The 15,635-nt window shown below is 35.6% G+C and overlaps 1 protein-coding gene across 17 annotated transcripts in view; it reads right to left on the minus strand.

Moving 5' to 3' along the window:
* Positions 1-15,635, minus strand: part of CDK19 (cyclin dependent kinase 19) — a 192,368-nt gene that overhangs the window by 55,231 nt on the left and 121,502 nt on the right. For all 17 annotated transcript variants that reach the window (XM_064289742.1, XM_023542799.2, XM_064289782.1 and 14 more), the window contains one exon: positions 11,704-11,844. In XM_064289742.1, coding sequence (XP_064145812.1) covers positions 11,704-11,844 — 141 coding nt within the window. The remainder of the gene's footprint in view (positions 1-11,703; positions 11,845-15,635) is intronic.

The raw sequence follows: 15,635 nt of genomic DNA on the forward strand, positions 1-15,635 counted from the left end.
GGGTTATGAGTGTGGAAAATGGATAAATTGTCATGCCACAAAACCACAGCCCATGTCTAGAAAACACCTTAATAGTGCCTTCTTAGATCTGTAAGGTGTGAATCACGGTATCTAGAGCACTCTAAGACACATTATCTAATCCAATCTTCACAAGGCTTCTCAAAGAGGCAGGACAGGAAGCACTGCGCATGGATGACATCACCACCTGCAAAGGCCTCCTCTCTGCACTGCAGACCTGAGTGGCTGAGCCACAGACTATGGAGGACCCAGTTCTAAGGAACTAGTGTGGAACCAAAAGACATGGTTAGGGATCCTAGTATGGTTCTTCAGGGTGACAAGATTTGTAATGGTCTAAAATTCCAGGTTAAAAGATATCCATGCCGTACTTTACTTTTTAATCATTAGCTCTCCATTTTGAAAGAAACGGAGATGATTAAGTCATATTAAAATAAACACTACTTTCTGTCATAACTCTCTTGAAGTAGAATGTTAATAAATCAAATGAAAAATAATAAATAGGAAGTCATCTGACTGGCATGGAATTGTTACCCCCAGAGCCTCTCTTAGTTATGCGTCCTTCAAGAAGGAAGAAAGGAAAAGTAAGTTATTTGAGATACTTACTAATTATGATCACATTTAATTTTTTTTTTGATTTTCATATTTTTAAATATGAAGACCTAGCCCCCACCCAAAATATAGCAATGTTTAAATATAAACAGGGATGAAACATGGCCTACTTAAAAAAAAAAATGCAGACACCAAGAGGCCCGTTTCATATATTTATACTAGGGTTCCACTTTGTAAGAAAGGTATCAGGCTAAAGGAACCCTGGTGAAGAAAGAGGTTAACAGAAGCAGCATCTTTGGATTGATGATAAGGTCAAGAAAGAATGTAGGGAAGTTTCTTCAGAGGGAAATAAGGAAGAATTCAGGAACTCTGGAGCGAAGACTGGAGGGGTGGGTGTCTCTGTAAAGCATGTGGGCGGGGGTGTAGAGGAGATTCCTAAAGAAAAAAGCACAGGGTTTTATAGTTCCCAAACACTTTTGCCCCTTTGGCTGATCATGATTATTACTGACAAACAAAATTTAACTATATCCAACTCTCAGGCATTTGAAAATTTATTTTCCATGGCAAATTTTAATTCAAAAATGGTTTTCTTTCCTACCAAACTCACTTCTGGGCTTTTTCCCCCAACATAGGGTTGGTGAATGCTCAAAGAACATGAGCTTAATATTAGCCTAGGAGAATCTTTTAAGATAAATCTGACGCACACAAAATAATTTCATTTATTCAAACCTGAATGGCGTTTTAAACTTATCCACATTATGGATTCTGTTCCACTGGGGAGGGAAGTGAAGGGGTTGATACACAAATTAATTAAATATATACTTAAATGGACATGTTCCTGAGAAACAGCTGATGAATCCTCACCAAAAAACATAAAACTGAAAATAAAGGAGTTTAATATCTTATTTACTATTTTTCTGAAGTCCTCTTCACTCCATTTTCTGCTGGTCCAAAATGTGGTAGTCAACAGTAAAGTAAGTGAAATTTCACACTAGTTTTCATAACTTAAGAGCCTCCTTATGCTTCATTAAATATGACTTAATGATAATCATAACAGCTAATATTTTTGAGCATTGACTACGTATATTTTATACATATTATCAAATTTAACCCTCACATACCCTGACTCCCATTTTACAGATGAGTAAACTGAGGCTTAAGGATCAAGAATAGTTACCTTAGAAACAAAATTTATTTTAAAAAAGTCTACAATCTCAATGCTCCCGTTATCAAAAGAACTAAGTAAGCCTAAAACTCTAAAACGACATTGAGATGACTGCAAAATGCTGGCATGATGGTTTCTTTGAGGTATGCCACATTTGCCTTATTTTACCCTGTTTAGCACAGACGAAATTAAAGATGATATATTTCCTGTCAGAGAAGGTACGAAGAGAAGCTGTGTTGCACACACAGATTTCGAAATGATTCTCTGACTATGGAGCACTTATTTTAATCAAATTTCACACAGATTAACATTACAGCTTTGTTTTGTTTTTTGCAGCTGGGTAGAAATAAAAGATAGTCCTTGACTTTCATATATTGAACTTTCATAAAATGATATTCCTAAACTCTCTTTAAATGTTCTTATTAGCTAAAGAACTCTGTCATGTTTCTGCATAGCATCCTTATACTCCTAGTCTACTAGCTGTGACAACTCAGCAGCATCACCAACCTTGGAAAACAATGTTTTTGCCATTACTTAAATTTTTGTTGCATTTTTGCCATTGTATTACACAAATGAATGAAAAACAGAAATAAGAACATATTAATGCTAGTGATAAGCATAAGCCTCACCCTGCATAATAAACAAAGATGGAAGTCTCTAGGTATGTTCAAGGTGATGAATCCTGGATCTCAACTGAACACACCCTCTGAATTTAAAGTTGGCTAAACCTGTGGTTCAATAGTAGGGACTGGAGTGGAGGAGAACATTAAAGAATACATACTGAATTCGGAAATACATCATTGAAGAATGTTTCTTAAAAGTAAGGGAAAATTTGTACATTATAACTTTTTTTTAGCAATCTATGACCAGAACTACCCCCAAACCTTCAGCACCCATGTGACTTTTATGCATGGAAAAAATTATATGTGACTTCAGAAGATAAGCTAGATACCTGGGATATTCTGAAAATTAAACACTCACGCTCATCAAAAGACTTCACCAAAAAAATAAAAAGAAAACATACAGACTGGGAAAAAATATTTGGCTATTACACATCAGTCAAAGATCTAATCTTGAAAAACAACAAGAAAATCCAACATCTCTACAACAAAAAGACAAATAATTCAATTTAAAAAATGGGCAAAGGAAATAGACAATTCACCAAAGAAGACATTCAGGGGGCCAAAAGACATGTGAGAAAATACTCTGCAATCACTAGCCATTACAGAAATGCATATTAAAACCACAATGAGATACTATCTCACTCCCCTCCCCACCCCTGCCCATCCTACCCTTCGCCCCACCCCCCTCCACCCCCCATTTCTGGCAGGAATAAAAAAAAACAGGAAATAACAAATGTTGGAGAGGCTATGGGGAGATCAGAATTCTTACCTACTGCTGGTGGGAATGCAAAATGATAAAACCATTTTAGAAAACAATATGGCGCTTCCTCAGAAAGCTAGAAATAGAAATACCACATGATCTAGCAATCCCACTCCTAGGAATATATCCTAGAGAAATAAGAGTTGTCACACGAATAGACACATGCATACCCATGTTCACCGCAGTACTGTTCACAATAGCAACACACAAACAATGGAGTATTACACAACAATAAAGAACAATGATGAATCTGCAAAGCATCTCATAACATGGATGAATATGGAGGGCATTATGCTGAGTGAAATAAGTCAACCACAAAAGGACAAATATTGTATGAGACCATTACTGTAAAAACTCATGAAAAGGTTTACACACAGAAAGAAACAATTTTTGATGGTTACAAGGGAGGGGAGGGGTGGGGGTGGAAAAACACTAAATCGGCAACAGATAAGTAGTAACTTTGGTGAAGGGTAAGAGTACACAATACTGCGGAAGCCGGCACAATTTGTCCAGGGCAAGGTCATGGAAGCTCCATAGACACGTTTAAACTCCCTGAGGGTCTGAATTGCTGGGCTGAGGGCTATAGGGATCATGGTCTTGGGGAACATCTGGTTCAAATGGCATAACATAGTTTTTAAAGAAAATGTTCTACATTCTGCTTTGGTGAGTAGAGTGTGGGTTCTTAAAAGCCTGTAGGCGGCCATCTAAGATATTCCACTGGTCTCATCCCTGCAGGACCAAGGGAGAATGAAGAAAACTAAAGATACAAGAGAAAGATTAGTCCAAAGGACAAGTGGACCACATCTACCATGGCCTCCACCAGACTGAGTCCAGAACAACTAGATGGTGCCCGGCTACCACCACTGACTGCTCTAACGGATCACAATAGAGGGTCCCAGACAGAGCTGGAGAAAAATGTAGAGCAAGATTCTAACTCACAAAAAAAGACCAGACTTACTGGCCTGACAGAGACTGAAGATACCCTGAGAGTACGGTCCCCAGACACCGTTTTAAGTCAGTACTGAAGTCATCCCTGAGGTTCACCCTTCAGACAAAGATTAGACAGGCCGATAAAATAAAACAAGACTAAACAGGCACACTAGCCCAGGGGCAAGGACTAGAAGGCAGGAGGGGACAGGAAAGTTGGTAACAGGGAACCCAAGGTCAAGAACGGAGAGTACTGACATGTCATGGGGTTGTTAACCAACATCATAGAACAATATGTGTACTAACTATTTAGTGAGAATCTAGTTTGTTCTGTAAACCTTCATCGAAAGCACAATAAATAAAAAAAAATTTTATATGGAAAGAGATTGCTTAAATTTTCTTTAGTGTATTTCTACTAAGTAAAAAGGATAATAATAGGATCCAAATATCATTTAAAAGTCTTAGACTCTGTGGTAGGCACCTTCAGATATGCTTTCCAAAGATCCCCACTGCCCAGTATACACGCCTTTGTGTAAACCACTCCCCTTGAGTGTGGGCTGCACATAGTGACTTGTTTCTAATGAAAAGAATACAGCAAACTTCCATGATTAGGTTACAAAAGATTCTGACTCTCGTCTTGCTAAGTCTCTCTCTCACTCTCTCTTGCCCTCTTACTTGCACTTTCGTGAAGCAAACTGCCATGCTGTGAGATGCTCTATGGAGAGGATCATGTGGCAAAGAAGGAAGGCCTCCACCCATCAGCTCATGAGGCAGTGAATCCTGCCAACAACCACAAAAGTGAGCGAGGAGGTGGACTCTTCCCAGTCCAGCCTTGAGATAACTGCAGCCTTTTAAGAGACCCTGAAACAGAGGACCCAGATAAGCCAATTCCTGACCCACAGTAACAGAGATGATAAATGATGCTGTTTTAAGCCACAAGTTTTGGGGCAATTTGTTACACAGCAATAGTTAACTAATACAGCTTCAAAATATACATAACCAACATATAATAAACAATCTATGATGCTGTTGAAAAACCTGTGTAAGGAGGTGTCAGAAGGAAGAAAAAAGAATGAACAAATCAAAACTACATAGTTCTCTGTCAGTTAGTATGATAAAGTATCTAGAGTTATAAAGTTCTCTCCTCAACTGTATCCATTGCATTGTTTTTCAAAATCAACTGAAACCATTTCTGATTCGAAGTATAGAGAAGCTTTTTTATTATTATTGTTAGTCTAGTAAACCTTTAATAGAATAAGTCTGTGGGTCTGTGATAGAACTGACTTTTTGATAATCCTAAAATGTTTACCAAAAAAACCAAACTCATTGCCATCGAGTCGATTCTGACTCATAGCAACCCTATAGGACAGAGTAGAACTGCCCCATAAGGTTTCCAAGGAGCAGCAGATGGATTTGAATTGCAGACCTTTTGGTTAGTAGCTGAGCTCTTAACCTCTGTGCCACCAGGGCCCCAAAATGTTTAGTGGATGTTAATTAATAACAAACCCAAAATGTTACTGAGTACAAAATTATTTTCTCCCTGAACAGGACCTCACAAAATTTCCATATGCTACCTTTGCAGGCCATATAGCTATTTTACCATTTGTGCCTACAGACTTCGAAAGACTGCAAATTCACCCACAATTACTGTGAAAAATAATTATTATTCGAAACTCAAGTTAGAGATTTGAGATGGGACCTCTACAAATATTTTTTAAAAGACAGAGCTAGGGTCAGAGCCTTGGATCATTCATTCAAATCTTTCATCCAGTAAAAACCTTGCACATGTCACTTACTGGGATACGAGAGTGAAAAGAAGATAGCCTAACTTATCGTTTAGTTTATGCCACTGATCCAGGAGCAATATTCTGTAACTACACAGCCATAAATCCACTTAACAATACTATCATTTACCCAATATCTCTCCATCCTTGCTAAAGAATAATGTGAAGTTGCTAGATGCTTTGCTGAAATTCAGTTCTAGTAACTTATGAGCACAAATAATATGCCAGCTCTAGGGATACAAAAATTAGTGTGGTATGATCCCTGCTCTCAAGAAACTCATAATTTAGAAAAAGAGATAAACTATATATCTTGGCATTCCTCCAATCGACCAGAATAGTAATCCCATAAAAGTGAGTCATCCTATATCTCATCTTCTCACTCTTAGCTACATCCTGCTGTAAAATTAAAATACATCTTTTCTCCCTTGGTATTTACAAGTTCCAAATATTTATAGGTTTAGGTCTCTATTTCACTGTCTCTCAGCCAAGATAAATACATTTAGTTCCCTTTCTCCTTTCCTTTTAAAGCAATTCCTTAGTATAGGTAATCTTTTTTTTGTGACTTTATTTAAATTCTCTATCTCTATTAAATTCTAGGATCTAAAAGACATAATTAAAACATGATTCCAGATATAATATATAATAGCAAACATTAAAAAAAAAAACACCAGTCTCTTTGATGATGTGATGTTTGCTGTGTAAAGTTCAAAACAATGGCTGTTATTAAAGAAAAAAATTTTTTGGGTTATACTATCACACTACAAATCTATATTTACTCTAACACCTTTAATTATATGGATTTAGAAATGAGTACTCTGAAATAACTGTGACTAACAAATAGTATAAAACCAGATTTCTTACAGGAAGAGAAAATGAAGCTTAAAAAAAAAAACTACTCACTACTCATTGACTAGAATGGCACTCTAATCTTAAATTCACAAAAGATAATTTTTCAAACACCTGTATCATCTTCCTTTTAACACCACACTCATATTTCATAGACTTTACATTTCTATATCTACTACAGAATATATCTTACAAAGTAAACACACAACATAAATCTTTACTCTGAAAATTATTTTGGCAAAACCATGACAATATGGTCTGGATATCAGGTCTCATGATCAGTGAAAAGAATTAAGCAGGCTGTTAAGGACAAGATTCTTGTTTGTCCAAAGTTTCAAATTTTATTGGGAGTTACTTACTTGAGGAGTGAAGCCATTTGGTGAAGGTGTGTGTGAAATATAAACAAGTGCAAAACCAGGTCGGAACCACAATCAGAGTACATTTTCAACATTATGTTCACGCTTTGTGTAAAGCAATAACAATCAGTAGTGACTTCTTTAGTGGGGGGAAAAAATGCATTCTGTTGCTCAAAACCTTCCAGTACAAAACCAAACAAACAAAAAATTTCTTAGCCTGATTATTTAGGGCCTTCCTCAACTGGGCTCTAACCCATATCTTTCCAGTTCTACCTCACACTACTTTAATTCAACTTATCCATATTTAAGCTAGACAGAACTACACACCTTTTCTGGAATTATCCATGTGCTTTCTCACCTCAAAAATTTTACATCCAACACTCCTTCAGGTTACCCTCATTCCCTGAACCTTTATTTAAATTCTAGTCATCCTTCAAAGTCTGGCTCAAATGCTACCTGCTCTCCAATCCTTTTCCTATTCTCCTACTCAGAACCTCTTCTGTTCCTGAGTAGCATTTAGTCTGTATCTCTCACATAGCCATGATCACATTCTCTTGTGTATACATATATATAAATATATATGTTTATTTATATATATACAAGTATAATTGTTTGTGTACACATCAATATTCTTCTCTCAGACTATAAGCTCCTTGAGGAGAAGGTTCTGATGCAGCCCTATTTGTATTATCCCCATCTCTTCATGCTTTGCACATACAAGGAAATCATAAATGTTTACTGGGGACAGTGTGTTCAAATTCAAATTACCTGATCCAAAGAAAAAGAAACCATAATACTCAATTTATTGATATCAACTGAGAAAACATTTACTCAGCACCTTTTGTGTATAGGAGTAATGGTTTACAAAAATGAATCAAACAGAGACCCTATTCTCTCAAGAAGTTTATGATCTGGAAGAGGATTTAAAGCACCTATATAAATTATGGTCATTCTAAGAGATAAATACCATAAGAGAAGTTAAGATGAAGTGTAACGAGAATGAACAAGAAGGAGAGATTATCTTCAAATAGGGATGGTTATTGGGGTAAGTTTTAATGTTTGTGCTGGTTCCTATAGAGACAAGGGTAAAGGGTTTTAAGGCGGGAATTAAAGGCTAAGAAGACAGGAAATCTCAAGAGAATACAGGGAACAATCAATAGTTCAATAAGCCTTGAGTATAACATATTTGAAAGATGATGAGGATAGCAAAGTTTAAATTCTGAAAACTCCAAAACGCTGTTGAAAAAAATTAAAGAAAATCTAAATAAGTAGAAATACATTCCATGTTCATGAATCGGAAGACTTAACATTGTTAAGATGGCAATATTCTCCAAACTAACCCACAGATTCAATGTGATCTCTATCAGAATTCCGATTGACTTCTTTTTACAAGATGGCAAGCTAATTCTGAAATTTATATGGAATTGCAAAGGACACAGAATAACAAAAACAATACTGGAAAAGAAGAGCAAAGTAGGACTCACACTTCCCACTTTCAAAACAATGGTAATCAAGATGGTGTGGTACCACCATAACAACAGACACTGGAATACAATTGAAATTCCAGAAGAAAAAAAAAAAAACTTTTATCGTCAACTGATTTTCAACAAGGGTGCCAAGTCCATGCAATGGGGGAAAGAAAAGTCTTTTCAGCAAATGGTGCTGAGACAACTGAATAGCCACATGCAAAAAATGACATCAGACACTTAGCTCACATTACATACAAAAAGTCACTCTATGAATCAAAAACCTAAATGTAAGACCTAAAACTATAAAACCCTTAAAAGAAAACATAGGGGTAAATCTTTCTGACCTAGGATTTGGCAAAAGATTCTTAGATATAACACCAAAAGCACAAGAAACAGAAGAAAAAATAAATGAATTTTATCAAAATTAAAAACGTTTGCTTCAAAAGACACCATCAAGAAAGTGAAAAGACAACCCACAGAATGTGACAAATATTTGCAAATCATATATCTGATAAGGGACTTGTATCTAAAATATATATAGGACTCATTACTCAACAATCAGAAAATAAATAACCCAATTAAAAAAGGGGCAAAGATTTTGAATAGACATTTCTCCAAAAAAGGTATGCAAATGGCCAATAAAATGAAAAGATGCTCAACATCATTAGTTATCGGAGAAATGCAAATTAAAACCACAAATGCAAATTAAATACCCACTACCCAACAGGATGGCTAAAATAAAGAAGTCAGAGAGTAAGTGTTGACGAAGAGGTTGTAGAGAAACTGGAACTCTCATGCACTGTTGGTGGGAATGTAAATTGTGCATATGCTTTGGAAAGTCTGACAGTTCCACAAAAGGTTAAACAGGGTTACCATATGACCTAGCAATTTCTCTCCAAGGTATATACCCAAAAGAAATGAAAACACATGTCCACACAAAAACGTGTATTCATTGTAGCCAAAAGGTAGAAACAAACCAAATGTCTATCAATGGATAAATGGATAAACAAAATGTGTTTTATGCATACAATTCATACAGTGAAATACTATTCAGCCATAAAAAGAATAAAGTACTGATACATATTACAACATGGATGAACCTTAAAAATGTTACCTAAGGGAAAGAAGCCAATAACAAAAGGGCACATATATAATTCCATTCATATAGGGAAACCTATAGAGACACAGTGAGTGGTTGCTTAGGGCTAGGGGCTAGAGAGGGGGTGATAACTAAAGAGGATGGGGTTTCTTTTTGAGGAGATGAAAATGTTCTCAAACTGACTGTCGTAATGGTTGCACACATCTGTGAATATACTAAAAGCCACTGAATTGTACGCTTTAAATGAGTGAATTGTATGGTATGTGAATTATATCTCAATACAGCTGTCAAGGAGTAAAGAAGAGAGAGAGAGGATCTATTGGAGATAAAGAAAATTAGAAAAGGCAGTTGATGCTATATCTGGTAAAACTCTGAAAGCCAAACAAGGAACTAGAGTTATAACCTGTAAGCAATGAGGAGCTATTTCAAGTTCTTGAGCAGGAGCTGAGTAAATTAGTCGGAAGAAGGTCAAAAATGGGACTGGAGGGGAAAGAGACTGCTGACAAGGAGACAAGTTAAGAGGCTAGAGGCTAGTACCATAATCCAAGAAAGAGGTAATAAAGGTCTGAACTAGGAAGGAGGTCCTTGGGGTGGAAATAGATGAACCGAAGAGATATTTTAGATGTGAAATTGACAAGACTTGGCAAATTCTGGATGTGGAGAGCAAAGAAAGGTCTGCAGGGGTAAAATATGTTTCCAGGTGAGAGAAGGGTTGTACCATCACCAAATAGTGGACAATAAAGCAGTAAGAAGTTTGGATGGGAGAAAAATGAGACCTTGTCATAATGAGCTTTAGTACCATCGGACATTCAGGTGACAATATCTTGACTAAAATGTATTAAAACATATAATTTTGTGAAAAGAGAAGAGCTCAGATTAGTTAATCCTCAATAAGAGATTTTGATCAATGATTCAAGCATGATCGTGATTTCAAAAATGTAATGTAAGTCTCATAAGTTACATTAAGTGTACAACAGATGAAACTCTGAAAGCCTATTTATGAAGAATATCTTCTCTTGAACTAGAATAACCTCATGTATCCAAGAGTTATTTTAGAAGTGCTGATACATGCTAAATAGTACTTGGAAGTCTTTGAGAACCTTACAGTTGAAAATTATAAGATGAAATGTTTTTGTTAAAATGATAAATGCTCACTGTTTTTTGTTGAAATGGGTAGTGCTCACTGTCCTTTTGGCCCAATTTAACTTCATTGTCATAGCAAGAGGTGCTCAAGCCAGATAATTAGGCCTGACTGACAATGTACCAGTGGGTATTAACTAGATCTCTTTAAGCATTCATTCTTTTCTATAATGAATACTTTTCCCCAGTTAATAAAACTGGAATCAACCTAGACATATTTCTACCATATCCCTATAATTAAGAAATAAGTGATCACAAAACCACTTTTGAGAGGCAAAATAAAACTTCCAATTGTAACTCATGGGGATTACAGCTATTCAATACCCATTGTCTCCTTAAAAACAAATAAAAATCTGATCAACATAAACTAAAATGACAACAATGTGAAGATGAATGTCTAGCATATAATTTGATATTAACGAATGTTTGTTATATGTATATTTTATTTAAAAACTAAAATCAAACATTTGAATTGCGGGTACTTTGCCTAACAAGTACATTCCACCTACTAGATTTATTTATTCATTTATTGTTAATACTGATAACAACATTCTTTTAACCCAATGCAATGTCATTATTTCAGTTTAGATCTTGATGATAAAAACGATGAGAATTCAGTCTTTAATTATTAATGTTTTTACTAATAATGAGCAACGAGAAGAACAAAAAAACAAGAACAGGCACTTATTTTACATATAACTGCCCCATTAAAATAATACTAATCATTTGTTTAAAAACTACACTGACATTTTATACATATGCATAAGTATAACGAAAGAATACAGACCAAACAGTAATAATATCTATTCATGGATTGTAGATTTATGGGTGATATCTATTTCCTTCTTTTTTGCTTATGTGTAATTTCAAAATTTTCTATAATTAATGTTTCATTATACTTGTACCAAGAAAAAAAATTTTTTTTCAGGAAAAAAAATATTGATCAATTCAAAAAAACCTTACTTACCAAGTCTCTGTGAAGCACCCAATTTGCATGGAGGTAATGGATACCATCAAGAATCTGGTAAAGCAATGATTTAACCATGGATCTTGGCAACTGCATGGGCTTTTTATTTGCTTTTGATGCACGGTGAAACTTAATTATATGCTAGAAATTAAAAAAATAAAACATACTATAATAATTTATATTTTGTGATTGTTAAATACCTGTTAAAAAACACATCACAATAAATTCTCTGTATTTTTTAAAATTACTTCTAAAGGCCGATGATGAGAAAAAGAAAAATTGTAAGGTCAACCAAAACTGTATTTTTGGGGTGAATAAGGTCAACCAAAACTGTATTTTGGGGGGTGAATGTGGCTATGTTAATGTGTGTGGTATTCGGCTGGATTTACTTAAGATTTTTCTCTCAAACAGAAACAAAAAGTAAAAGTGTTTATATTAAAAACATGCCTAAAAGTAGAGATTAGACTATCTGCTCAGGTTTTGTCTAGTTTTATGATTCTATGAATTGTTCTTTCATAAGCAAATATCCAGTTCAAAGAAACATGTTCAGATGCGAGAGTTTAAGGCAAGAATATACTTCACAAATAAATATTTGCCTCCTGCTATTTGTAATAACCTTTTTTGGGGGGGGAGGGGGTTGATTTCTATATCTTCCTTTTTTAAGTTTTATTTTTGTTGGTAATATACACAACCAAACAAATCCACTCACAATTTCTACATGTGCAGTTCAATGACACTGGCTACATACTTCACAATGTATTACCATTCTCACTATCTCTACTCATTGTTACATCACCATTAATTCAGACTTTCTGCCCCCTAAAGCTCTCATTTGTGCTTTATATTAACTGCTGTCAGTTTGAACTTGTATGATAATTCTTTATAAGAACATAACACTTAAGTCAAACATTCTTCACCAATCAAGCCAAACTGCTGTTTACTTCAATGATGACTTCATGGGACAGTTTTGGTCAAGGCCCAAACATTATCTCCAGGCAATAGATTCAAGAGTCCCCTGTAATAACTTTGTAATTGAATCACACTTTTATAGTTTCGATACATATTCAAAATTAGTAGTAGTACCTCTCCCTGCTCAGATAGTGTTGAACTTTCCAGTAATCTCTTTAGGCACAAATCATCAAGTATCTAACTTGGTCAAAAGAACTAGTAGCACTTTATACTGACAGAATGAAAAGAGGAGAAAAAACAAAAAAACAACTGTAAATCTTTACTATTCTATAAAAAGAGAGAGCTTAATTCGAGTAACATCACCAACTATGTGTATATTAGAATTATTGGGAAAGCTCTACCTTGTTTTGGCACAGAATGAATTAGGATATATTCCTAATGTTTGATATTAAATGGAAAATCACTAGAAAAGAAGAGGAAGTGTAATGCCATTGAGATAAATACAACCGAAAACTGGGTCACCATACTCAAATATTTATGTTTGCATATTATACTGTGGATTATAAAAACACTGTAATGAAACAGAAGAAATGCTACCTGTCTTTCCTCCATATCCCACCCCCAACTCCCATTTCAAACTATGCCAAACTGAGTACTAAGGGCCATTTCAAGGCATATTCAAGCAACACTGGCGAAGTTGTCAACAGTGCACTGAACCAAAAACCCAAACTCGCTGCAGCTGAGTAGATTCTGACTCATAGTGACCCTACAGGACAGAGTAGAACCACCCTACAGGGTTTCCAAGGCTGTAGATCTTTACAGAAGCAGACTGTCATGTCTTTTTTCCATAGAGCGGCTGTTGGTTGCCAACCACCAACCTTTTGGTTAGCAGCTGAGCACTGTAAACCACTGCACCACCAGGGATCCTTCAACAGTGCTCCACTAGCCTTAAAATGGCCAAATGGTACTGGAAAATTATTGAGCTATTTATACATCTTGAATTTTTATAAATTGCCCGACAACATTGACTTGAATTTAAGAAATAATAGGAAAGTTGGGTTTATACTATAGTAGTACTATCTAACAGAAATATTTGGGAGCCACATATGTAACTGTGATTTTTTTAAGAGGCACATTAAAAAAGAAGAAAAATAAATATTTAAAATTAATTTCAATATTTTAATTAACCCAATATATTTAAAACATTATCATTTCAACATGTAATCAATAGTGTGTACTTTACACCTACAGCGTATCTCAGTTTGGACCAATCACATTTCATGTGCTCATCAGCCACATGTGGCTATTGCTGTTAAGTGCCTTCAAGTTGATTTTCGACTCATAGCGACCCCACATGACAGAGTAGAACTGACTCATAGGGAGCCCTCGTGGCACAGTAGTTGAGCACTCAACTGCTAACCTAAAGGCTGACAGTTCAAACTCACCCAGCCACTCCGCAGGAGAAAGATGCAGCAGTCTGCTCCCATAAAGACTACAGTTTTGGAAATCCTATGAGTCAGTTCTGTAGGGTCTCCTTATGAGTCGGAATCAACTCGACAGCAATGGTTATCGGGTCTTTCTCCTGTGGAGCCGCTGGGTGGGTCTGAACTGCCAACTTCTTGGTTAGGAGTCCGGTGTTTAACTGTTGCACCACAGGGCCCTCCTCACCATGTGGCTAGTGGCCACCAAATTGGACAGCATGGTTCTACAAGATCTGCTAGTCCAATGTGCTACATCTTTTTGGGGGCAATTCATTACATCACTGATGTTCAAAGTGAAGTACACACATTATCAAGTAAACCTTGATAGAACTACATTACAGACCAAGAAAAATGGGGGTAATGCATTAATTCATGGTTATCAAAGAAATGAGGAAAATCATACTAGAGGTTCTTACCAATATCTGCAGTAATAGTATAAACTCTGCAAGTTCCTTTCAGACCTATGAGTTTGTTAAAGTAAGTCCTAAACAGATTTGTAATTAACACAGATGACAAACCATACAAAACTGAATCAAAATTTAGTTACCCATAATTTGAACATACTGCCAAGTATGATTTTATTTTTTTAATTTTACTAATTCCTCTGGGAAAATATTTAAATGTCCTGATTACCAACTTAAAAAGTCAGGAGTCAGAATTTTTGGCTTCTTTCATATATTGATAAAATATCCTTAAAATCTGCAACACAATATATAATATATAGATAATATTCATATTATTTACATATACACACACACGCACACATATATATACACCGGTGTTTTGTGGAACCAGTTTTAAACAGCAAAATGCTGCAATAGGTTGATCTTAACTTAGAAACTCTTCACAAATACCAAACCAAAACCAAACCCAGTGCCATCGGGTCGATTCCGACTTATAGCGACCCTATAGGACAGAGTAGAACTGCCCCATAGAGTTTCCAAGGAGTGCCTGGTGGAGTCAAACTGCCCACCCTTTGGTTAGCAGCCATAACACTTAACCACGACGCCACCAGGGTTTCCATTCACAAATACGTAACTGGTTAAATTTGAACTACTGTATGTACCACAAAAGAAAGTAATTTTCACTACACATATTAGTAAACTGTCATTAATTACCCACATAAAATTACAATCTGCTACTCCTATTAAAATTTTCTAAAGGGAAATTTCTGAATATTACAAATACAGTAAAATGTATGAAACCCGAACCCTGTGTAAGGTAGAAACTGGTCAGAGAAGGAAAACTCATTTTCCACTAATAGAATGCAATAGAAAAGTGGTAAGAATGCACCCTGTCAAAGGTGGAAAATTTTCAAGGCTGAAAAAAACAACCCAGCCCAGTCAAGTTCCGGCTCTCACAGGTTTCATCGTACTATATTCTCAGTAAAATAAGATGTTAATGTTTCTTGCTCAAATTTTTAGAAAACATTTATATTCATTTACGCATTTATTCTCAACAGAGTAAGCTTTTCTTTCTGTGAATCAGCAATATGCATCTCGTACATGTATGTCTCCATACCTACACAAAATAATGCTAAAA

Source organism: Loxodonta africana, chromosome 1 (assembly GCF_030014295.1).
Source record: "Loxodonta africana isolate mLoxAfr1 chromosome 1, mLoxAfr1.hap2, whole genome shotgun sequence".
Taxonomy (NCBI): Eukaryota; Metazoa; Chordata; class Mammalia; order Proboscidea; family Elephantidae; genus Loxodonta; species Loxodonta africana.